Source organism: Dermacentor andersoni, chromosome 4 (assembly GCF_023375885.2).
Source record: "Dermacentor andersoni chromosome 4, qqDerAnde1_hic_scaffold, whole genome shotgun sequence".
Lineage (NCBI taxonomy): Eukaryota > Metazoa > Arthropoda > Arachnida > Ixodida > Ixodidae > Dermacentor > Dermacentor andersoni.
In genome coordinates, this window is record NC_092817.1 from 55,366,494 (window position 1) to 55,393,538 (window position 27,045).

Here is a 27,045-nt window from a genome sequence, read left to right on the forward strand (position 1 = left end):
TTAATTATCAAAGCTCCTCTGAAATTTGGTCTGCTTTGGAGCGCTTTCCTTCTGATACGATCGTGCCGACGGAACCATTCGAATCCATTTTGAGCGATCCGTTGTAACTACCCGAGCAAAGAGTCCCATATGGGAGCATTCGAGAGAGGTCGAAAATGACAAGCCGACGATTATACAGTCTTCGGCACATTCTCCAGGGGAGTCTATCTATCTATCTATCTATCTATCTATCTATCTATCTATCTATCTATCTATCTATCTATCTATCTATCTATCTATCTATCTATCTATCTATCTATCTATCTATCTATCTATCTATCTATCTATCTATCTATCTATCTATCTATCTATCTATCTATCTATCTATCTATCTATCTATCTATCTATCTATCTATCTATCTATCTATCTATCTATCTATCTATCTATCTATCTATCTATCTATCTATCTATCTATCTATCTATCTATCTATCTATCTATCTATCTATCTATCTATCTATCTATCTATCTATCTATCTATCTATCTATCTATCTATCTATCTATCTATCTATCTATCTATCTATCTATCTATCTATCTATCTATCTATCTATCTATCTATCTATCTATCTATCTATCTATCTATCTATCTATCTATCTATCTATCTATCTATCTATCTATCTATCTATCTATCTATCTATCTATCTATCTATCTATCTATCTATCTATCTATCTATCTATCTATCTATCTATCTATCTATCTATCTATCTATCTATCTATCTATCTATCTATCTATCTATCTATCTATCTATCTATCTATCTATCTATCTATCTATCTATCTATCTATCTATCTATCTATCTATCTATCTATCTATCTATCTATCTATCTATCTATCTATCTATCTATCTATCTATCTATCTATCTATCTATCTATCTATCTATCTATCTATCTATCTATCTATCTATCTATCTATCTATCTATCTATCTATCTATCTATCTATCTATCTATCTATCTATCTATCTATCTATCTATCTATCTATCTATCTATCTATCTAGAGGAATCTAAAATAAGGAAAGTTCTTGTAGCTCCCACTTCAGTGCCAGTTCTTTGCGAAACAGAGTGTAGATTAGAGTCAAAAGTAAAATAGACGCCGACTACAAACATAAAAATTAACGAGACGTTCCGGCACCCATACCAGGGCATTGTTCACGCCTTGCTATTATTTGCTAGTGGTCGGCATCCATTTTGCTTTTGAGTATAAATAACACCGAACGAGTGTTTTCGTCAAACACTAGATTTCGGAGTACAGATTGGTCAGGTTTTAGGGTTCAAAGGGCACTTTCGAAACAAGACGACCCAAACTGATCAAATAACCAACCAAACTAATTTAATTGTTCTGTTGGATTAAGTCCAGGGACAAAGTATGCGCAGAACCTGAGTGATTATGTCTAAAAGTCCTTATTGCTTTCTGAAAATTTATGACAGGAACTTCCACCATGAGAACGCCGATAATTCTTATTCGATCTTTCGTAGACGCTGCCCAGCATTCCCATGCCACCTAAGCTGCCATGCCAGTCTCTCTCGCAGATACTACCGGTTCGCTTAGACTCCCTAGTAGACTTCTGACGAACGTTCATGTTTGCAAGACCTCTCTAAAACGAAGCACTCGAGTACATAGCGAGTTACAGCCCTCCCAAATGCCTAGAAAAGCTCGAGTGTAGCACTCACAAGTATGTTTGCGCTGACTGCCACAGACCGCGGATTCACGACAACTTTAATCCAAGAATGCGTTGCAGGTGGTCTGGTCTTCACTGCTTAAGTTTTGCTTCCATATTTTGCTTAATCAGCAACACCGCCCTTTACTAGACGAGCCTGAGCAGTATGCAAAACGAAGGCATGCGTTATGGTCGCGAGTGGCCCATCGCTCACTGCAATAGTTGACTAGGCTACACCGAAGGCAGCATAGAGGTAATTTGCCGAGAAGGCACTGCTTGGTTAGGAGAAACGTACATCAACCTTAACCTTAACTGGACAGCACAAGCGCACGCTGACGAAGATTTGCCAAGTGTGCTGGTGGCGGCACAATGTAATGGGACAAGCGTGCTCCGTTTCCTGCAGAGCAGATTGCAGTTTGTGTGAAGCGAAGGATTACAGACAGCGTGCTCACCGGATAAGGGGAATCCCCCTGCGGTGCGGCAGAAGGGTGGTGGGGTGGTGGCGGAATCTTGGTATCCTTGCTTTTCGTTTTCTTCTTGGCCCGCGCTCCCCAGTAGGTGTAATTGACGGCCGCGTACTCGAGCAGTGCGGCGAACACGAACACGAAGCACATGACCAGGTAGATGTCGATGGCCTTGACGTACGAGATCCGCGGTAGTGAGGACCGCACTCCCGTGCTGATGGTAGTCATGGTCAGCACCGTCGTTATGCCTGATTAGATGATGACAATAAAAGAACATGAGGCAGAGAACAGGTAACCATTTGGTCAAAGTGCTGTGGTAATTATTGCTTAACACGATATATGTTCAAAGCGCATGGCAGGATCTAGCAGTTCTTTCAATGCAAGACATTCTTGTCCAAGTTCAGCCACTATTCTTGCGGTCGGCCGGGCGATGTATCTCGCCGTTTGGTACTAGTTGAGCCTATAGGCTGTTTCACATGGCGCGATTGGGGCGAAAAAAAATCGTTCTGCCGCGCACGTCGTAGAGCGATTTTTGCTGACAGCTTCCACATGCGTTTGCGGCAGCGCGATATCCGTCGCAGCGATGTGCAAGGTTGCCTCCTGCTCACGAAGTATCCATGTCTGCATCGTTAAATAAAAACAACATGAAAACTAGTCAAATATTCGAATTTTCCTATTTTTATTCGATAATAGAATAGGTACACCATTTTTAACGTTTAAAAGCGTTGAGACTTTACGACAGCTTGCAGATACGGTGAGTGAGGCGCTGCACAACACCGCAAGTATGAGCGTGCGGCTGGTGTGACGTTGGTGGTGTGGTTCCGTTTAGTAGACTCTAGTTTCGTTGTCACTATGGCAGCCACAACTTTCTTTCCTGGATGAGTATTTGCTTTTGCAGAAGAACAAGCTACTATTGAATGTGCATGTATAAGCAGCTGGCGCAATTTGTAGTGATGAAGAGGTTGACGACGGTGGCGATCAAGGTGGGTACGAGCCTTATGTTGAAGCGGCGTCCTTCTCCCGACCTGGATAGCGTGCAGCTTCTCCTTTCATAAGAATTGTGTAAGCGGAAGAAAAGAAAAATCGTTATGAAGCTCCTAAGCCGCAAACGCTAGTGGGTACGCCCTAAACATAGCTAAAACTGGCGCGCGGCATTCCTTCACACAGCTACCAACGCGCGGTAAAACACGAAAGCGCCTATTTTGACGGCGCTTTGTTTCGTCACATACACTGCCCCTCCCGCATCGCGCCGATCGCTACGACTGAGCAAAGGCGCGACCAACTTGGAATCCAGTCGCAGAGAGCCCACGACGTCGCGGCGGTCGCTGAGCGACGCAATTCGCTGTGTCGCTGACTGAAAATCGCGCCATGTGAAACAGCCTTATCTCGCCGTTTTCGTGGGCCGGTAACGGTGATAGTGCAGTCTAGAATTATGTGCCACAGAGATGAACGGGTATGTGCTGCGGGGATGATGGGGTTGGTGCACTGGGTACACTGGGTAAGTGCGCTGTGTATGAGCATTGGGGCCACTGTATATGTACCAGTGGGTTTGAGTTTGCTTTTATTCTTATATATTGCCATTATAAACATTATATCATACTATAAATATAAAAACAAGAGCATATAATCTTTTCGCACCCGTTCGCAACACAACAGCTACATTGTTCATACACTATAGTAAGGTATGCGACTGGGCTAGTTGGTGTAGACCCATGATGTTGGACAACGCGAACTTAGAGAAAGGACGGTGAAACAGGTGACAAGTGGAGATAAGCGCTGACTCAGCACTTGTCTCCGTTTGTCACCTCTTTCGCCGTCCGTGGTTTAAGTTCGCGCTGTCAAACATCATGGATTATTCAAACAACCAGTCTTTGCAAATAATAAATGCTTCGCATTGGCTAGACGTCAACTACAGTTGAGTGTGCCAATTACTTTTGCTTACTGGTTACAACTAAGACAGATACAACTCAGAGACAGGAAAAAGAAAAGCCAAGCAGAAAAAGAATTCCGGCCCAAGCCATCACTATCAATGTCGAGGTTAATGTGATTAGCATTAAAGCAATGTAGCGGCACGCCGTGTTCTCACCGCAGACACACCACGTGGCAGCCTCAGTGCCAACAGTAAGGCCTAATGATACCCCAACGCAGTGCATCTTGTTCTTTGCAGTGCACCCCAGTTCAAGCTCCGTAGCAGTACCCCCAGCATCCTGGCTACAACTTCGTTGCAATGGCTCTCCACCAAGCGGCCGCGCTCCACGCGCAGGTATCTCTTGTGGGCGCTGTCGCTTTCTTGTATTTAAGGATACATACCCGTTGTGTCACCTTGTCAGATCCATCTTGGGGCAGTGGCCAAGAATGGGCACATCGCAACATCACATAGTGCCGAAGCTGTCGATTCGCGTGCATACCAAGGCGGCACAAGCCGCATGGCACATACCCAGCGACCCATGTTGCTTACTAGGCCCAACAGCAGCCAGCGGCAAGTAGTCTACTCGGCTACATACCCAGCGACCCATGTTGCTTACTAGGCCCAACAGCAGCAAGCGGCAGGTTGTCTACTCGGCTACATACCCAGTGACCCATGTTGCTTACTAGGCCCAACAGCAGCAAGCGGCAGGTTGTCTACTCGGCTACATACCCAGTGACCCATGTTGCTTACTAGGCCCAACAGCAGTAAGCGGCAGGTTGTCTACTCGGCTACATACCCAGTGACCCATGTTGCTTACTAGGCCCAACAGCAGCAAGCGGCAGGTTGTCTACTCGGCTACATACCCAGTGACCCATGTTGCTTACTAGGCCCAACAGCAGCAAGCGGCAGGTTCTCTACTCGGCTACATACCCAGCGACCCATGTTGCTTACTAGGCCCAACAGCAGCAAGCGGCAGGTTGTCTACTCGGCTACATACCCAGTGACCCATGTTGCTTACTAGGCCCAACAGAAGCCAGCGGCAGGTTGGCTATTCGGCTACATACCCAGCGACCCATGTTGCTTACTAGGCCCAACAGCAGCCAGCGGCAGGTTGTCTACTCGGCTACATACCCAGTGACCCAGAGCAGCCAGCGCATACCTAGTGGGCCAAGCTACTAGACTACTCGAGTCACTGGGTGAAAGAAGTTAGGTACAGACATGCATACCGCAATGTAGGTAAACTTCCCAAAGAATGCTAATCGCTATAAAATATAATATCGCACGCATCATGTTCTCTTCCTTGTCTGCTGTGTCCCACTCAGTGGCGTAAATTTTACATTAAGGGTTAAAGAGAGCATTTAAAACACCATTAGCGGATTTGACAATCTAATGTATTTAGTTCCTACTTCAACCTTGACTTTGTGTTCAAGCGCCCGTGAGGCTAAGTTTCACTGCAACAGGAAACAGTGTGTGTTGTCCACTGACGCGCATTTGGCCAGTACTTTAGGCGTTCTCCGTGTGCGCTGAATCAGAGCAAGTGGGAGATCGCTTTAGCAGCAAGTTGTGGAAAGAAAATTTGGTATAGACTTACTTTAATGTTGTTTGAAAGTAATCGGTGAAGGTTGAAACATTTTTTTTACGGTATTGATCCCCTCATGCTGTATTTTCAAAAATGTCAAGTCTTTCCGTTTCTTCTAAGGGGAATAAAGGAAACTCTCAAAGCTGCCTTGAAAGTTATGTGAAAAAGCAAATTAACCTAGTGCGTAAACAAAACGAAAAGGCTATGAAACATCGTTTTGTGTGTCATTCATTTTTCTTACATATAGTGGGCAGAATGGCAGTTGCAGCTTAGTGGTGAGTGTAAGAAAAACCCGCCTACACCAAGTACGGTCCTCAAAGAGCAGAGTGAGAATCGATTTCTTTCGCTTCTGCATAATGCCTTTGTATAGAGTCAGTGTAAAATATCTTTGCATCACCGTACAGGTTACACCATGATAGATCACCCTCGACGTTCGTGTCATTTTAAGCATTTGTGTTTTTATCTTGTCTTCTGGCGTACATACGGGCACTACAACAAGATCACTTGCGTGAATTAGTTGTGAGAAGGCTATTAAGCAGGCTGCACGCGACTAATGATGGACTGTGAAGGAGCGAAATTCATTTTAGGTAAGCCGCCGTATACATGCTTCCTCAGAGGTAATATCGCAGTCATTTTAATAGAATGCCTTTCGGCAAAGCCCGAAAGGCACGCCTTAACACTAGTGACATTGGATTCAACAAAGCATGAGGCGAAGCTGTTTTCGCAAATGACCACCTCACTGCACAGAATAAGCAATTATTCAGCAAGGCCTTGCAACTGAAGAAAGAAGAAAGTGGCTTTTTTGTGTGTGTGGACTGATGACTGCGTCATCAAGGCGAGGGAATCTACTGATAGCAAAGTTTTTCGCATAAGGAGTGACTCGGACCTTGCGATATTCAATTAAACTGACTTATCTTTCTCTCTTTTTTCCCTCGATTCATCTTATTCTGGTCTGATTGCATGTCGTACATTTCCGTTAACGATATTCAATCCTATTTTTCTGATAACTATCATTGAGCGATTCATTTCAATTCACGTAGTCTTCGCAAACATTTTCGCGATTATCAGAGTCTATTGTCTTGTCTTCATTCTTTCTCAATTATATGTGCTTCTGAGACAAGGCTAAGTGATCTTGATAAAAATCTTTGTGGTTTTCCATCACAGAATTCAGAATATTGCAATCGCATTTCATCACAACATGGTCGCTCAGCTATGTTTATTCGGTCCGACATTAGATACAAGCGTAGGCTTGATCTTCCCTTAAATATCTGTGATTGTGAGTCGGTGTGGATTGAGGTCTACCATAATGTAATAGGCATTGATAGTAATATTGTCTTTGGTACCATTTATCGATCACCACATTCGCCGATTGCTGCTTTTTGTGAAGCACTTGACACTATTCTTGACATTCTTTCAAAGGAAAAGAAGTCCGTTATCATCTTGGGTGACATTAACATTAATTCACTTGATGCTTCCTCCTCTTATCTAACTCGGTATGTCAGCTGTTTCCAAGGTTATCGTCTTGATTCTCTACTCTCCCTTCCCACCCGTTGCACTAATAATGGTTTTGGAACACTTATTGACCATGCGCTTTCGAACGTTCTCCGTCCTCCCTCCGCGTTCATTTTTCAAAGCAATATTACAGATGATTTCCCAGTTGCGCTTTGCTTTGAGAACAGTTCTCGCACTAATAGTCTAAGCTTATGAAAGAATAAGTTTGGTCGCGACAAATTCGTAGAAATGGTATCTAATGCTGATTGGCCTTGTGTCACTTCAATGAATAATGTTCAATCAGCTTACACCGCTTTCATCTCTACAATATTCAATTGTGTATCTTCATCGACAACATACACAGTGCCATAAACGTTATACTTCCCCCAGAAACCCATGGTTAACAAACGGATTACTTAATAGCCTGCGTAAAAAAGATAACTTATATAAAAAAAAAGACAGCCATTTAATGTACATCTACTTGATCGTTACAAACAATATTGTAACACACTGAATGCTTTAATGAAGGATGCGAAAAAGCGCTATTATCAAAACGAAATTAATTGTACTAGTTCAGATATAAAAAAACAATCGCGCTTGATCAATTCCTTTCTCAATAAAACCATTAATCCGCCTATAGCCAACATTCATCATGAAGGATCAGTAATATCTAACCCATTAGATATCGCTAATGCATTCAGTGACTACTACTCCTCTCCCATACCCATTCCAGCCAGTACACATGACGAATTTGATCATTGTGGTCACTCATTTTTTTCTTTTTCCTGCTACCCCAGATGAGGTAAGAAGAAAAATTACTAGTATAAAGTCCTCTAGCGCAGGTATCGATAATATTTCTGCTAATCACGGGAAAATGATTGCTGATGATATTGCGGATGTGCTCACCTACATAATCAACTAGAAAATGATTGCTGATGATATTGCGGATGTGCTCACCTACATAATCAATCTAATTTTTGAAACCGGTGTATTTCCCCGTGAGTTAAAGGTGATTAAGGTTATCCCGGTATTTAAAAAAGGTGACATATTCTTAATTTCTAATTATAGGCCGATATCTATTCTCCCCTTTCTTTAGCAAAGTAATTGAAGAACTAATACATGTTCGCCTGTCTAGCTACTTAACGAAATTTAACTTAATTCATCCGAAACAATTTGGGTTTAGACAAGGGTATTTGACTAACCTAGCGCTCATTTACTTCACAGAAAAATATAAACTAGAAATTGACAAAGGTAACTTTGTTGGTTCTGTTTTCTTTTTTTTTTTAGATTTTACTAAAGCTATTGATACACTTAATCATGACATTCTTTTTTATAAACTTGCATCTTATGGCATTATTGGCAACTCTCTCAATCTCTTCCGTAGTTACTTATCTGATCATGAGGAATTATTATACATCTCCAGCATCTATTCCACTAAGAAATCAGTAATATAGGCCTTCCGCAAAGCTCAATTCTGGGCCCGCTTTTATTTCTAGTATACATTAATGACATTCCACAGTGTCTAACCACATTATCAGAATGCAACTTATATGCTGACGACATGACTGTCTTATGTTCGAGTAATTCTCTAAGCAATTCATAGTAAAATATTTAGCGCGCACAATCGACAAGGACACAGTGAAGGGGGACACACGAGTGCTTAGTCACAACTTTCTTATTTTCGGAAAGATACAGAACTTACATATACCCCAGCTATCAGCGCTGAGCATGTGCAACAAGAGTGGTCAGTAAAACAGAAACAGATTAAAAACAGATTAGGAAGGTTCATCCAGTATTTAAAAAAGCAAATTCATTTTCAATGATTACAACCGATGGTTGGCGTATGCATTCTTCAGCGCACTTTTTGATATGAAATGCTTCTGTGATTTCACGTTAGCAATCTGTAATTCTGAGGCTGTTGTACAATATTTGAGGGAAAACGAAACAAAGGGATGCAGCGCCTTCAGTGTTGACGTACAAGATTTATTTTACTCGATTCCCCACACAGAGCTGTTAAAACATGTTAAAATGCGTATTTGCGAAGATAATGATGAAGTAAAATTTAGAAATGACAGTGGAGCACCCGTGGAAAGCTTTATGAAAATACTATTCCTTTATCTTAGTTCTACTTTTGTCAGTTGGAATGAAGCAATGTATGTGCAAAAATCAGGTATATGTATAGGTTCCAAGGTAGCGCCAATACTAAACGACATTTTTCTAGCTCGTCTAGACAAAATTATTCACAGTGCTTTTGGAAGCTTGGCAAAAATTTTACGATTTGTTGATGATTTTTTGGTTATTTTTGGTGGTAATGAACATGGCTGCAATGTGGTTAATGTACTGAAAGTGTTCCATGAATGTGGCCTAGGCCTTAAGTTTACCCATGAGATTGCTAAAGAAAACGAACTGCAGTTTCTAGATCTTTCTCTGCGATTGCTACTCGATCACACATGCTGGATGAACAGCCCTAGATCAAAAAAGCCCATATTACAGTACAAATCAGGACATTCGAAGAATGTAAAAAGCGGAATTGCGGTATCTTGCCTTCGGGCTGCTTTAGTAAAATATTGTTGCCACCGAATAAAAGAAAGCTTTGCCAATCAGGTAACAAGACTAGCTTCGGTGGGATTCGCGGAACACATTATAGTCAGAGCGGCCGAAAAGGTAATAAAAATAGCAAATGGTGTACAACCCACAGATTCAAGGAACAGGCTTAGCACGAAGAAAAAGCGCCTTGCAGTATCTTACGTCCATTATTTTCCCATGGGCTAAAGAATGTTGCCAGACGGTATGGCGTTGAAGTGGTGCTTAGCGCTCCTAACAAGGTGCAAAAACTGTGCCAAGCTATTTGCAATAAGTTAGACAATAGGGTAAAAAAATGCAGCTGCGGCCTAGAAGGTGATCAAAAATTCACAAAATGCAGAACAGGTGTTGTGTACCGGCTTCCGTTCACCTGTGGCAACATGTTTACATAGGACAAACCGGTCGGTGGATAAACACCCGTCTAAAAAAACATGAACGTTCTCTCGGTAAAGAAAACCATTCGCACTTGTCGAACCACTGTAATCTATGTCATTGTAATCCGCTATTTTTTAACACTGACATTTGGTTTTCAGATAAAAATAAACTAACTCGTGAAATCACAGAACCATTTCATATCAAAAAGTGCGCTGAAAAATGCATAAGCCAACCATCGGTTGTAATCACTGAAAATGAATTTGCTTTTTTAAATACTGGATGAACCTTCCTAATCTGTTTTTAATCTGTTTCTGTTTTACTGACCACTCTTGTTGCACATGCTCAACGCCGATAGCTGGGGTATATATGTTCTGTATCTTTCCGAAAATAAATTAGTTGTGAGTAAGCGCTCATGTGCCCCCCTTTACTGTGTCCTTGTCGATTGTGCGCGCTAAATATTTTACTATGAATTCGTACCAACTCGCCCAACTATCAGTTCTGCTGCAGTTCATCTCTACGCAACATTACAACAACCCTTAATGCAGAACTTATTAACATTAGTGCATGGTGTGCTATAAATAAGCTGTTGATAAATCCCTCGGAAAGCAAGTTCTTAATTTTCTATTCCAGGTCAATAAATAACGCGCAAGTTATGCCCCTCTTTATAAACACACATCCTATTCCTCTATCAGACCATTGTTCCTTCCTTGGTATCAAACTTGATTCCCCCTTAAAATTTAATTTGCATATTAATGAGCTACAGCCGAAAACTTCCTATGGTATTAGGGTATTACTAAAAGCTAGATGTTACTTTGACTTGACTACTTTGGTCACCTTATATTATGCATTCATTCACAGTCATCTAAATTGTTGTATTGCTTTCTGGGGTCAAACATATCGTTGTCACCTTTCTTCCCTCCAACATGTACAGAATCAAGCCATTCGCATTCTCACCTGGAGCAACCGACGTTCACATGTTACTGATCTGTACCGGGAACTGCACATACTGAATATTGACAATCTTGACAATCACTACTGACAATATTTACAATCGAATTTTATGTCTGCACATTTGCTTATCAAGCAGTTAAAGACCACAACCGTCTCAAATTTGTTCTTATCCGAGACCTTACTAATTCAAATATTACGCGCTTTTCCTCCAATAACAATTTTATACTCCCTAAGGTACGAACTAACTATGGTTAACAAAGAGTAGCATTTGTTTTAATCAAACTTTAGAATTCCTTGCCTTTTAACATTAAGTGTGCCGTCTCTATATCGTCATTCAAACATCAGCTTCGCAATTTCATGTTTAACCTATAGCACCGTTTATTGAATATGTCTTTTAAAACACAACTTCAACTCTGTCGTTTTTAATACTGTTTGCTTCATTTCTTGCTTCAGCTGAAGCCTTATCCCTATCTTTTCGTATTTTCCATTGTATTCCTTTTCCCTCAATATGTATTTGCATTTGTATATGTATTTGCATTTTTGTATTTTTATAATTGACTGCTTTTTTGTCGTTAAGTAGTATTGGCGTTCTTTTAACTTGATAAAAGGTCCCCCTACAGTGTTTACACTATGGGACATATTTCCGCACTAAATATCAATATTTTCGTATCTCCACTAAGTATTCAATAAACCTCAAACTTCAAACAGTATTTCCTTGTGGAAGAGCAGTATATACATCGGTCAGAAATACTTTTCGCTGGATAAATAAGCATCTGGAATAGACAAATACTGCAAAAAATCATAGCGACAACATTCACATATATCATCTCAGGTTCTGATGTGCACGCCTGTCTTCAGTGACTTCAGTGATTATGCGCAAGCATTATGACTAAGACAGTCGTGACTACTTGTGGAGGCATAGTGAAACCAAAAGTACCGCGGCTGTCGCATGATTTTCAGCCGAGTGCTGCCTTTTCCGGAAAATAACTATTACATCTTAATTTGACTTATGTTTGTTTTCGCTGTTTGTGCTGAGTTTCATTGGCCTTCATATTATGTGCTTTCAATGAAGCAATGCAGTTGCAAGCGAGCAACGGTATCGTTTGCTTTGCTTCCTTTTATATCGTCTTTTTTGCTGTTCAGTACTAGAGTGAACAGAAATGTTCGTCACACACTGGTGACGGAGAATACACGAATTGAACGAGATACTTAAAGACAAAAGTATTGCTGACATCGCAGATGTAGCTATTCCGAGGCATTGGGGAAACAGAGGCTCTGTACACACAATTACCGAATTTCGTGGTGCTACAGTTAGTATGCTTTAGTAAACTTCGAGCAAACGAATAACAAAATTTCGAAGGTGGTACATTCCCTTTGATATTTTTTCTGGAGAATGCCAGGGAAACATATGTCTTTCTGGTTAGGCCACCGCGAAATACGTACCGAGAGCAACCCTCGCAGACGTCGCTTCGTGGTTGATCCAAAAGGACACCCACGATAGCATCACTATCAATATTGATGGAAGATATGTCTGGAAGATGAAGTATCCGATGTTTCGCTTCAGCTCAAAACTGAGCGATAATCGTTGATATGTTCCTGCAAGCAGAAGACATGGCGTTAAATAGGTTCCACTAACTCCACTTGAGACCTCAGTCATTTAGTAGGGTATTCTAAATTAGCAACATATATCGAACGAAATAGAAAAATTGTCATCCTGTAGCGCGAAACTAGACTGCACGGAACAGATTTGTGTGAATCAAATACACAGTAAGACCGAATGTACTTTGCTGATAGTACTTCTTGCAATACGTATCTGCGTTTCCGTAGTAATGAAGGTATTGTTTAACAATATGTCATTATTAGTTGCACTGACAACACGCATCTAAAGGTAGGATTAACTGTAAGCTCAACTTGTAGCGCTGCTTGATTGGTAGCGTTGGCAGTTACTTATTTCACTTCTAAAATGTTTCACGTCATAACAATGCATGACAGCACTGTTATGAGTAGTTAAGTGTTATGTTAAAGTGCATTACAACACAACTTTAACATCTAGAACAACGCATACAATTAAAAGGGCTCTTAAGGATGAAGTTAAGCTCTTATGATGTTCATTTTTTGCCCTCTAAAATATTCTTTTGATCTTTCGTCATGTCGTTCTCACATTCGACGCAGTAAATCCCAAGAGAAATCGTCAATATTTTCACTTTGGTTTACACACTTTGCTTGCTTTGCACATTGTTCCACACGTTAAGACGATGATGATGACGATGATTTATTGGCACCGCCTTTAAAATGGGTCGGAGACAAATATTCACTTACCCTGTCTGACCTAATCAGGGATTTCTTACATGCTTTTCAGTCTAGCATTTTGACTAGATCTCAATTTTCTTTCTCTTCCTGAAAACTCATATATCTACCTTGCACCGTTACCTATGCCTGCAACGAATATGGCCTTATAAGTCTCTTCCCTGCTTTTTTTCTATCACTACTCTAAACATCTGTCGTTTATCTCGTCTGCTGACTGGTTAATGCTTCCATTCATTTCAGTGCTTCTGGAAAGTGTACGTTCTACGGGCCTCGATGAGTGGATACCTTCGCATTTCATTATGGTGTCCTGAGTTGTCTCCGCATTTTTGCTGAGTTGTCTCCCATTCTATGTACACGCTTTTGAGGTACAAATATTTCTGCACGTTACCCGCCTATTTATTTACATCCGCGATCGCTCTTATTCAACTCAAATTTTGCTCTTTGCTTTGCTGACTTGAAAAGAGGCCCAACCTATGTCAACTTGCACTGCCTCATTTGTAATCTTACCGTGGGTCACCAAAACCAATCGACCTACCGATCTCTGGTTAACTTTTGAACCCGTCGACATATCCGGTTTTAAGCACATAATGACATTTCTGAACATTAGCGCTGGCACCATCACTCCCCCTCCAGATTGCACACGTCACCTCATATTTATTACAGCCGGAAAGTGATACGGGTTTCATCACTGCTGCATTCCAGTTTCCCATGCATTTTTCAAGTAGCTTGGTAGCTGCATGAACATATATTTCCTTCATATATGTATACACCCATGTATTTGTATTGCTTGACTATGGGTATAACATCCTGTTGAATTGTTCCCACGTCGTTACTAGTCTCTTCATTAAAGATCCTGATTCCCGCGTTTTTGGTGCTAAAATTAGGGTTTAGAATTTTGGCAGTATCGCCACACATGTTCTCAAATCTGTAAATTTCTTGAATTGTCCACTGTAGCACAAAACTTGTCCACATACGTCAGCCCAGGGAACTACTTTTACACCTTTTGCCCATCACTGATGTAAGATAGATCAAAACACAATTCACTGTTGTCCAGTCGTCTTTCTATGCCCTTAACATAAAGCGTGAGCAACAATGTAAACAGAGGGCCTACTTGCTTCAGCTCTTGGTGAATTTCCACAACTTGATTGCATTTACGGATTTCGATGCGATTTGCACTCAGTTGTCTCTATCTATCTCCCTAAGCAGCTCCAAGAAATCGTCATCTATGCCTTCGTTCTTTGGTCTATCCCATAACACGTTGTCGTGATCTCCCTTAATGCCTGAAAACGCTATCCATAAAAGTCTGTTCTGAGCTTTTGAAATCTTTATGCACTGAGTTGGGACAAATATGTCGTCCCCTAAGCGTCTGCCTGGCCTGAACGCATCCTGTAAATTCTCCGAGTATATCATTTTGCGTGGTGTGAAAGTGATTGCCACCTTCTGGGCCATTCTTGAAGGGTATTGCCTCTAGTATAGGTTCTGCCAAAAATACAGAAACAGAGTCAAAAAGCAGTCTTAATATTGGCATGTTAAAGCACTACTCTGACGCATACTGACGAGGACGCAAGAAGGCACACGAAAAGCACAAAGGCACACGAGGGGCACAGACACTTTCGTGTGCTTTCCTACGTCGTCATCTGCACGCATTGTAATTGTAAAAACGATAGCATCCCAACAATCCCGCATTGCAGCACTAGGTGACTTCAATATTGGAATGCTTCACTGAGGCATTTACTAAGGCTTGTGGGATACAGTTCCTTTGTGGGAAGCAGGATGGTCAACAAGCTTCCCATTCTTTCTTAAAGTTTCTGATTAGCACGTAGCCGCTATTACTGTGGATTCTTGTTCTAAACCACAAATGCCACTAAAAACGTGCCCATTTCTTGTATTGTCGCTGACTGGTAGCTCAATTACTGTCGGCCATGACCCAGCGAGACAGTGGCTCTCCTACTGGAAAACGTCTGGCGAGTTGACTTACTCCGACATTATCATATTTTCTTTAGTTTTCTTTTGCGTTGTTCTTTTGTTGTCTTGTCTGCTCATCTGCTCCTATGAGTATAATTATAGGCGAGAAATAGACTAGCAATTACATCTACGTCTCTTCAGAACCTTCTATATGAAGACAGATCTATATTTGCAAGTAAATGACTGCTCACCTGTGGCAAGCTTCTCCTTTCGGTCAGTTGTCTCGTATTTTATGATAGTGAATTGCGGAAGTTCAGACTGCTCAACCCCGACGACGGGCTCTGGATCTTTCCAGAACATTACAACGTCCGACACAGTGTATCCATCTGCAGATGGGACATATTTGATCAAATAAAAATAAAACAACTATGCACAAGCATGACAAATTCCCCAAGTACAGCGCCGTATCAAATACGTGTTTCGAAATCTTAAGGCTCATACTCACAATGCTAACGGAGCACTGAGTACTCAAAAATCTTTCCATCTCAATTTGCAACCTCCAAGTCTGTAGAACTGTACCTCGTTAATGTCTAAAAACATGCTGCAGTTCTCTCTTCTTGGTTAAATCAGCGTTATACTAATCTTCTTTATGCGACTTGCTTAGAATACACTGTTAAATAATCGTGCAGTTACTGTGACTACAAATGGGACTGCAGCACTGGGCTAACCGTACCTGGCCATTTCCCGTCACGGTGCCTTGACGGTGGGGTTAGCTGGAATAATCTTTGTATTCCCTAATATATATATATATGTATGTATGTGTGTGTGTGTGTGTGTCTGTGTGTGTGTGTGTGTGTGTGTGTGTGTGTGTGTGTGTGTGTGTGTGTGTGTGTTTGGGTGGGTGTGAATGCGCAGGTACAGTTAGCCCACTGTTTCGTTCCCATTTGTAGTCACAGTCTTATCTGGAGGTGGGGGATGTTACAGGCCACTACCAATCCAGTTTCCTTATTCTCACTAAGAATATTGTGAGAGCTTTACTCCCGTTTTCACTGAGGTTTATATTCGCTTCCGGGCATCACCACTGTTGTCTTTATTTGTTCCCGCGCTTACTTTCCACGGCCAGCGTATTTTTTTTTTTTTTTCTATACAACTTAATTGAGTGGAAGCAGCACCTGGAGCAGTAAATTTTGAAGACTTGGTTATTACTCACAGCTTTCGATCTCAACCGTGCAGTTTTGGGAGTCCAGTGGATAGTAGTGTAAGTCCATCATGCAGGCCAAAGTAGTAGTGAACCTGAGCGAAACAAATGTGTTCGCGTCGTGTTTAGCGAAAGGAGTACGAGTAGCCGACGTTCGGGCCAGAGTCGCCAGAAATGTCTAAGTTTCTGCGCTGGGGCGCACTCACGGACACCACATCGCCGTTACAGTAGAGCGTCGATGTGACAGAAGCAGGCATCGCTACTTTGATACGTTGATGCTGTTTGCTCGGTTGAAACGGTGTCCGTTATTGAGGCTTATGAACACCAAAAATGTGATTCTGTATTTTTGACATTGACGGAGAGTTGACATTGACGGATTCTTACAAATAAATTGTAAGAAAATATGTAGAAGCTTATCGAAAGGAGAGACCAACCTCAGGAATAAAGATAAGGGAAAAAAGTTATGGCAAAATCATCACAGAAAGATTAACTCAATGGCATATTTCCGAACATGTGTCATGTTTACGCAATCCCCACGACAGAATACGCAGTTAACAAGACAACATATTCCGGGACAAGCACTGACCCGACACGGTGGCGTCCTTCGAAGAATTGGTCGGGTCAAGGGCTGAAGTTAAATAGAGAGAATTAAATGACAATGGAGCCTCGTATATTGGCATTCTGTGGCGACTCGTACCTAGCTATACTTCCTTCCTTTTTCCAACGTTGCCAAATAGGCATCGAGCTCTCAATTTGTACTGATCTCATACATCATGATTGTAATTTACTTTTCGCGTTTTTCTGTATTGCCGTTTCGTTATTTATGTAGTTGCACTCTGACTCTCAACATGCTGTCGCAGTTTCGTGAACAGCAGTTGCGCGAGAAAGGGGCAGTTATTGGTGGTAATTTCACGCTTTCAGAATGCAGAGTCGCTTGAGGCTCTCAGGTTTTCAACTTATGTTTTAATGTTAGGGCGCTCCACTTGGATTCCGCTTTCTGCTTCATAGCATCCGGCCTGTATTTCGTGAGTGATAGGCTGGTAGCTCTTACACATGCAATTGTTAACGTGATTTTGTTGTCTCACAGCAGGTCAGGCCCTTTGGAAAATGGGAAACGGGCGGCCGAAAATGCATTGCCTTCACAATATATACTTCACCTTTGGCGAATATTATTAGTCCTTCCTGTTAGTGTACTCTTCTTTCTTTCCATACAAATTTATCGCTCAAGTTCGCACAAATGATCAGATTTGCGTGATAGAAGGAGATGTTGGAAAGCTAGTAGGATGCCTGCTGCTTTTTGTCCCATGATCAGTGCCAGTTTAATGTAACAATTCCTTTTACTCGAATACATATTTCTTTAATATAATCAGCGGCTCACGACCGGTCCACCCTGGCAATACCATAATAGGAGCCCTGTTCAGACCACTGACAAAACTCGGAGACAAAACGAATTGACATAGGATCGTCTCCTTGTTACAGCCCAGGTTTCATGGGCTCACGCAAATAAACTCCAATACACTCGCACACATTAGGATGGCATTATAATGTAACAGTCAAACGGAACTGCATCACGAAGTAACACTTAAAGTAACACTGCAAAGAAAAATATTGATACGATCCGTTAACCAACATTTCGCATACAACGTTGTAAGGGAAAACTTCCATAAAATGCGATGGCGTGTCAACTCCTTTGAGACTATTAGGGACTTGAACTTTTCATGAAGCCCCACATCTGAATCCAGTTCGTCGTTTACAAAAATGGTCCTTCACATGTGGTCATTTCCTCATACATTATAATCTCTAAAATGACGCGGCAGAAAAATTTAACTTCCTGCCGTCTTACAGCATGGTTTATTGCCGTTTCTGTGTTGTGTCTTCAATAAACTGATTCGGCAAGATGACAATAACTTTAGCATGCCGTTGTCGTTATTCTGTTGTGAGCAGCCCTATGCTTTTGCTATGGTCTGCGTATACGTGTTTACTTTATTTAGTCACGTATTTTACGCTCGTGCAGTAACTTACTTTAGCTTTCCTTTCTTATGTTTCAGGTTCTCAATATTGCTACATTTTTATTATGGACCCTCTTTAGCTGTGGCCTTACAGTTGCATTTCTTTTCGCAAGAAAAAATGTGAAAATGGTTGGGTCGGGAATGGGTTTTTTGACTATTGGCCCAATGTCTATACTTTGATGGAGAAACATGCATCAAATTTTAAGGCAAGGATGAAGATCAATGCGCACCTCATGCCGTAAGTGATGTGTCCGTCTGACTGAAGCCGCACCATCTTGTTCTTCTCTGTGACATCATGTAGGAACGAGTTCTTGTCGTTGGCGAAGAACGTGTCTGGCACCCAAATTTTCTCGGCGAAGTCACCAGACAGCGTCAGCTCGTACTTCTCCTTGCTGAAGGTAAGCCGCTCGTCGCGCCAATACTGATTCAGGTACAGGGTTATCGTGTAGTCCTGAAAAAAGCAAGTAATCATTATCAATGCCTCTCCAAATTCAAGATGACGGTCGACAAATGGAAACATTCTGTGTGACAAAAGTTAGATTAACTAGGATACGGTGCCTCACATAAGCTGGTCGGCGTTTGAATAAGTAGGCCTATCTTTTCTAATCCTTGGCGTGTTATTTTTGCGTGGTCAGTGGATTAACGTCACATTTTGTCTCCGGAGACGGCTATCTGAAAGGCGCTATCGAAACGCTGGCCAGCCTGGCTGAGGGATTTCACCCTGGATAATTCAACTGTTATCCCTCTTATCCACGCCTGCAATTACGGTATTTTTTTCTCTCAAGCTAGATCTCGACTCTGAAGAAGCGCCCGATGTAGAAGTCGGGAACAGCCGGCTTTACTTGCACAAAGGTCCAAAAATATTCAATAACTTCGCTCTGTTCATTTTATCATTAAACAGAATGAAGTTGATACCAGGCTATGGGAGCGTCACTGCTTTCATGAAAAACTGGTTCAGCCCGTTCTTATCCGAGATACAGAATGAAAAGCGTGCACAGTTTGCATGCTTTAATGTAAAAAAAGCAAAAATTGTTGCATGCATCCGTAGCCATCACGGATATTATCTCTAACATTCACAAATCAAACTTTTCTAGCTATCCTGTCTACTAATTTAACGAAAACTTTAAGCCTTATATTGTAATATACGCCATGTTAAAGGCATGTCGATTGATTGATTGATTGATTGATTGATTGATTGATTGATTGATTGATTGATTGATTGATTGATTGATTGATTGATTGATTGATTGATTGATTGATTGATTGATTGATTGATTGATTGATTGATTGATTTCTGTAAAGCTACGCATGCACATGGGGGATGCCGTAGTGTACAGCCAAGAATGAACTAAAACAACACGTGATTTTTTGCGAGCGCTGAAATCTCAGCACACCGGCAAGAATTTAGTTATTAACCATTGAGGTTTTACTGGTTGCAATCTGCGGGGCGCATTCGCAGTTCGCAAACCCACACGTCCAACTTCATATGCTGTTTGTTTGCGTTCGATTCTGTCGGTACAAATTGCTAGGTACAATGGAAATACATTATAACCTTCCGGTTCACAACAATTTTCTCCATTCTGCGTCGCTGGCACCAAACACTGTACTACATGCGTCAAAAGTACAAATAACACTCAGCTTGTGCACGTTCACACGACTGTGTTATCTACGCACAGTAAAGTATTCATCATAAGCTTTCTGCTGAATACTTACCATGTTGACTTCTGATATGCTGTCAAAGCTGGCAATATTTATGTCCATTCCGATGAACAATGGTTTTCCTAGAAAATAGTCATTCAATGGTGAAGCACATGTTTACCACTTTCCAAATTTTTGTGAAGCAGCTTTCAAAGAGGCATCATTTATCATTGGTTAAGAGAATGCTTAGTTTGAGTTGTGACGCATTCCTTTGCATGTCCGTTTGGGAAGCACCTAAAGTATACACTTTGCCTTCCCCCAGCTCAGAGTAGCTGGCTAGCAGAATGTGCCTTAAGCCAACGTCTCTGCCTTTCTTATCATTAAACTTTACTCTCTTTTAAGGTAACTAAAATGCTCATTTTGCTCATACACCGAGGCATTCTATACTCATGTAGTCATTTTTCTTACTGCATCTCTAATGCAATGTAAAAAAGAGATGCAAAAGACCTCCGAAATTTGGGCGTAGCCGAATGTCATATCCCTCTAGAATGTTCTTCAGGATGTCTGTTATATTTTCCAGCTGTTCTGGTGGCTGATGGTTGTACTGGCAGGAGCTGAAAAGAGAAAGAAAAAAAGCAGCCAATAAAATAACACATCTGGGCGATTGAATAAGGTGTTGTGTGAGCAGGATACAGGTGCTATTCTCGTACATAAGTGTACTAACACCGAGTAGAAAGTTTTCATTGTGCTTTTTTATATTATTCAGGCAGGTCGGGCGTTGTGTCTTTTAGGACACAATTGCTGGCCCGATTCTCCTTCTTTCTTTGTATTGTTGATATGTGTTCAGTTCATTAACAAATAATAATCATAACTTGACGCCGACAAACAATGCGTCTTGTTGTCAGTAGTTGTGCAATGTACACTCCACGCGAAAAATGTTATTTAGACGATGTGAATTTATAGCAAGCATCACTCCACTCGCTGCAATAGTCGAAGTTAATAGCATTGAAAGGGGACCATTCTAACACTGATACTGAATAGTTATACTTTTGTCTATACGTATGGTACACTCGTAGTTCGGGCAGCTATGAGCCACTCGATATTAACAATGTTTTCTTTTTGTTGGTGTAAAACTGACCACTGCATGGGTTTGCTGGACAATTCGAAGCATATAGTAGGCATATGTGAAATTTAGAAGCTTAGATACAACACATGCAATAATACCAAAAGCATAAAAATTCATCTTGTTATGCCAAAACAAAATTGCCAATTGAGCACATGCTTGATTTCTTCCGCACCACAACAGCTCCCACTTACTGTTGGCGCTCCTGGTGAATTTATGCGAGTGTGAAAAGAGGTCTTAATATTGAGTGTACAATGAGCAACATTTTGTTAATTGTACATTATTACCAAAGTACAAGTGCCCTTCTTGATTTTTAAATACGTGAAAAGGGCCCCTCTGGCTAAACCAACTTCATCGGAAAGCAAAGCGCGAACAAGGACACAGTGAAATAAAATTTATGCAAACGACTAAACCGCTTAGGTGCGATCTTACTGCAAAATCCCAGGCTTTGATGATCTCTTTATATTACGTCATCTTATATCCCAGAGCTACACCCGCGCCATATGGAACGCCTTAGAAGATAGCTTCGAGTTATATTTAGCTACCTCACTCTTTCACCTGCACTTCAATATCAATGAGTACTTGTTGCTGCGCTAGTTGGGTCATGTTTATACGAACCTGTCAAGATGCAAAGCAAAATGTTGCTGTAGTTTTTAACCTTGGTTTGCGTCTTGACACATCGTTATACCTAAATATCGCCATCGTAGTGTTTCTGCTTCGTGCTCCTATATATATATACCTCCATTGATGGCGGAAATTCGACCTCGCACTCTCAGTTCACCAACAGAACGCTACAGCAGCTGAGCTCCGCAGCTGGTGCGCAAGTTTAAGTACAAGAACAAAACCAGGTAGAAAAAAAGAATCAGCAGAAGGGCAGACTCAGGCAGCAAAAGTAAACACCGAAAAGATAAGCGTCCAATCAAGTACCTTTTTTTTTTGTGCGGCAGAACAGACTGTATAGTGGCACAAGTACGGCACCTATTTCAAACGATCTATGCCAGATCAGTTTCTCTAATGTTCTTGCTCTTGCTCTTAAGTAGAACTTTTGCACGGCACCATAGGGAGTGCCAGTTTTTTTACATCGGTGAAGAAATTGATTAGATCTGCGCTGGCCCTTCGAATATCATCGCTGCTCTTCCTGCCCCAAGTTACACATCGCATGATCCGACATGAGCTATGTCTGTACCTACTTTTTCAGTTCAACACTGTCGCCGTTTATTCGTGCTGCTCGCCCTGGTGTACTAAGACCTCTTTCAGTATTCTGTCCTGTCGGGAAAGGATCCACGATGAAGGGAAGCGTGTTGCATCTGACAGTTTTAAGCGCCAGCAGTGACAAGGCTGTTGGCACAATTCGCGTAGGAATACAGTGTGACCCTGAACCAGTTCGTACCGACAATCTGCTTCACCTTGGTCAAGTGCTTCCTTGTGGGACGCCCCTACAGAAGGAAAATGAGTCGAATGATTTCTTTCGTGTTTTTTAATCAGAATTCAGTCTTTTTCTTGTAACCCAGCGGATGCGCTATAGCTCTCACGTACGCAGTCATAGCGCAAGACACAGGCACGCAAAGGCAAAACGTTCAAGAAGCAGTAGAGTGAGGCGCAAGAAAAGTAGAGGCTGAAGGAGAATGAAGCAGCAGCTTACGAAGCGAGAGTGAGAATGGGCTAAAGAATTCTGCACGTGATAGGCATTCTCAAATGCTCATGCCGCGAAAGTGCATTTGGGAACTTGAATGGTACAGAAAGTGCGTGAGCTGCAAAACCTCGTTGTTCTCTCAAATCAACTTACTGCTTAGGGTGGTATGGAAAATGCTTCCATAATTTAGAGGCCGCCCTGGAATGAAACAGTTTTGCCGAAGAAAGTGCTTAAAGTCCGAAATACCGGCTAGGCTCTTAATATGTACTCTCCATTATCCATACTTTGTTATTCTTCCACCGGAAGAATGTCCCGGTGCCATCACGATTTGCGTTTAGCAGCATTTCTTGTAAAGTTATGTAAATTCAGAATGGTTGCGCTGGCTACAAAGTTGCTGTACTTGCTCGGAGAGTGACTCTATTGACATAAACGTGAAGCAGCTGTCCAAAATGTAACTTTTTTTCAGCCTTCGCTGTCAAACAAATATTACTAGCAATAGTCTCTGGAGCAACGTTTGGACAGGTATACTTGTGAAAACGTTGGTTGCAGAGATTGCTTGTTCATTCACTACTTCAACTTTCGATGTTCTCGTTAACTTCTGTTTGGTTTTGACATTAACGTGACCACATTTAAACCTGAATCAGTATGGAGTGGCTGTTCCAGCAAGAGATATGAGTAAAAACCATCTTCGTTTCCGAGGAAATCTAATTTATATGATAGCCGCTAAATTAAATACTAAGATCAATAAAGATGTTTTAAAAGACTGAGTGTGGCGCTGAAGTCACGTTCGAACAAATTTTGGAATAGAAACAGTCTCTTCTACAAATGTGTTCTTCCCCGTGTATTTCAATTAAGAAATAGTCTATGGCATAAAGGTTACAAAGAGGGATAAAGGCGCCTCAGAAAGGCTGGCCAACGTTTCGATAGAAGGACCTACCTTTGCCAAAGGTGGCCTCGTCATCCTCGGCAGGCTAATTGTGTAGCTCTGAGAGTACAAGCAAATTTTCCCTACCACATTCGGCGCAATCTTAATTCCCGCAGCAATTTGGAAGCAAAATAGAGAGTTTTAGCGCGTCTGGCATTCCGGCATACGTTGGCGAAATGGGCGGATTGCCGGGTGATCGCAGACGTAAACTTGAGCGGCGGAATTGGTGGCGCCACCTCGTCGCACAAAGTACAAAGCTAATGCTGCCGAACCAATTGTATTCAACTTAGCTGCTGGTGTAAATTTTTGGCAGCGGTATAATCGTGAACACGTTGCTTTTTTTTAATTTTCTACTCTATCAGCAGTGAAGTACAATAGTTTTGGTCTCTGTTTGTCTGGTTGAGCTCAGTGCTACCAGGGGGCGCCACCAATCCGGCAGCACATTGATCGGTATGCCGGTTGGCTTTGGGGTTCCACTGTAAAACCACAAATGAGGCAGTGCAGGGCGAGGTAGGCTTGGCCTCTTTTAAAGTCAGAGAAGCAACCAGCAAAATTAGTTTTGAAGACTCAGGAACATGGATGAAAAAAAATGGGCACCGAAAGTGCACAAGTATCTGTACTTAAAAAGCGTGGAGAAAGAATTAAGGTAGACGTCCAGAAAATTGGCAACCAAGTACGGGGTAATTGAAACTGTAAATAGGAATCAAATAGACAAATAGGAGCCCTTAGAACGAAAGTGAGAGAAACAGAGACAGTTAGTTGGATGCAAGGAATGGAAACAAGAAGGACCATGGAGATTCACAAGAATGAGAAGAAAGAAATTATAAGGAAAAATCTGTACGGTAGCACAAAGGGCGGTGCCTTGCTATTTGAGGCTCGAGCCGGTCGCCTAAGATCAAAAACACCGGAGCAAATATATGGAAGTATACGAGGCATGTGTATGCTGCACCGAGAATCCGGAGACCACTCAGCACATCCTAATGGAATGCGAAGGGAGTCACGCAGTGAGAACCGTAGGTAATGTACACCTTCCAGAAGCGCTTGGGTTTAAAGTGGACGGAAGCGTCAACCGTACAGAAGTCGGGACAAGCAAGAAACGTTTAGAGTATTGGTGGAAAAAATGCAGGGAAGAGATTGGCATGATTGACACTTGGAGCTAATGGTACAAGGTAGATTTCTAGGAGAAAAGAAGACATTAAGGAGGTGTATACAAGAATGCTAGATAAAAAAGATGTATAGCCTACCTGACTAAATCAAGCAAGCTAGGTGACTATTTTTCAACGCCCCGTTCCCACCAGGATGCCATTAAATCATCGTAGTCATTATCACACACATTTTCGCCTCTGCTCAGCCGGTAATTTGACCAATCCGCCTGTGTATACCGGAATAGAAGACGCGCTAAAACTCTCTAACATGTCTTAATTCGTATAGGTTATGGTGGTGAGTAACATATACTACGAAGCTTACTATCCGATTTGTATTAATTAATAGACAGTAGCTTACCTACACGTTCTTAACAAATGCTTCGTCTGATGCTAACATCTACAGGCGACACACCTGAGTCATTGATCACGTATTCTGTCTTACAAAGGCCCGAACCATTCAAATGTTCATTTTGCTTTTACTCTATCGAAAGAGTTTCTACTAAAAAATTCACATTTGCTGCACAATCACAAACACCGTACCGCTTCTTGTCAAGTCGTTAAAGGCTGCACGCACAGAACTCCTATTTAAATGATATGTAGGATTAACTACATACAAAGCAGTAAGACAATGATAATCGTTCACGTGCGTTTACTTGACACGGATGACGGGCATGATCAAGTACTAATTCAGCAGGTTACTCTGGTCCTCTAAAGCTTGCGCAGCTTTCTTCGCAAGCCTTTCGGATTTATTCGTATAAATAAAAAACGATATGAAAAGGGATTCTATTTTAAAATCAGAAATCAATTGGCCCTTCACGGTCGATGAAGGAAAATGCATGCACAAGGCTAAGAGTTCTAAATAAATGCTTTTCTTTTTTCGTCATAAACAAGAGCTATTAGCTGCTGTTCAGTACCGCGCATCTCGTTCTAGAAAGATAAAAATGAAGCTGCTGCAAACGGAAGTGTGAGGAAGCCAAGTTTAAACGTGCGATTGCAGCGAAAGTGTGGACAGAATCAATACCGTCAAGGCTTAGTATAGCATTGCTGGACGCAAATAAATAGGCAAGCATCTCTACTCTAGCTACACTAAATTTCGTTCCTTGATTGTTATAAAAAGTGTATGGTAAGAAATAAAGCACGTGCTAGCCTAATTAAAACGCGTGCTTTGCCATTAGACTATGGAAGCTTCAAATGATGTCTACTAAAGCGGAATTTTTTGGAAAAAGAAAGCAAGGTAACAGATACAGTGTATCTTCTGTGCGTCTTTAATGCTCGTCCTCAACAGCACCTGTGCCATCTTTTGATGTGTGTCAGCTTTCGCGTCTTCTGATGTCCATGAGATGTCAGAATGTTTTATTGAAGTCATTTGATATGAAGACTACTACAGTGCAATATTGTTGAGTGCTTTGCCAAGGTAGTTTAAGAAAAAAAGCTATTAAATACATATTGGTTACGCAGGGTCGGTTCACCATTGCGCATTCTGTGCAGGCTGCGATGGGTCTGGCATTTGGCGCTGGTGACAAGAATGTTTTCATTTACTGTATAGGGAAGAAATGTTGAATAACTTAAGTTATTCATGATTGCATATCCTGAACCTGTGTTCCGATAAATTTGTAGCAATGGGAAATCCTCTGATAAAATTAAGAATCTTCAGCTTTGACAAAAAGGTGGTTTGCTAACCGTTTAACTTCTACTCTGATGCCAGCAGTCCGCGGCGTCAAACAGCGTGAATTCAAGTTGCGCGTTTCAAGCATTTTTTCTGTCCATTGCTTTTCGCGAGCCAAAAAAGGTCGTATACCTTAATATATTCAATGCATAGCGTAGAGGCCATGGCGTACTTAACTTCCAATACCTGTAATCTTGTTCCAGGATGGGTTTATATTCATATCTACCATAAGATAATTAAATAATGTCATGAACATGCTATAGTTAGGACAAATGCACTACTCAGGATGCTGTGTAAGTCATGTGAATTTCTGTACATTTAAAATCCACATGTATCAAGTTTCTTGACGCTTTCTTCGCTCGCATTTATTTCAGGAGTGAACAGACAAAAACGTAACGCTTCGTCGCATGTCAGCTGGTGCCATCTTTTAAAAAAAGTTAATAGC

At 41.5% G+C, this 27,045-nt stretch overlaps 1 protein-coding gene across 1 annotated transcript in view; it reads right to left on the reverse strand.

Moving 5' to 3' along the window:
* LOC126537187 (gamma-aminobutyric acid receptor subunit beta-like) overlaps window positions 1-27,045 on the reverse strand; it is a 34,949-nt gene that overhangs the window by 6,856 nt on the left and 1,048 nt on the right. The window contains exons 2-8 of the mRNA XM_050184375.3: window positions 20,616-20,722; window positions 20,184-20,251; window positions 18,701-18,921; window positions 16,474-16,556; window positions 15,515-15,649; window positions 12,495-12,647; window positions 2,152-2,411 (exon numbers count right to left, since the gene is read on the reverse strand). Of these exons, the coding sequence (XP_050040332.1) occupies window positions 2,152-2,411; window positions 12,495-12,647; window positions 15,515-15,649; window positions 16,474-16,556; window positions 18,701-18,921; window positions 20,184-20,251; window positions 20,616-20,722 (1,027 nt within the window). The remainder of the gene's footprint in view (window positions 1-2,151; window positions 2,412-12,494; window positions 12,648-15,514; window positions 15,650-16,473; window positions 16,557-18,700; window positions 18,922-20,183; window positions 20,252-20,615; window positions 20,723-27,045) is intronic.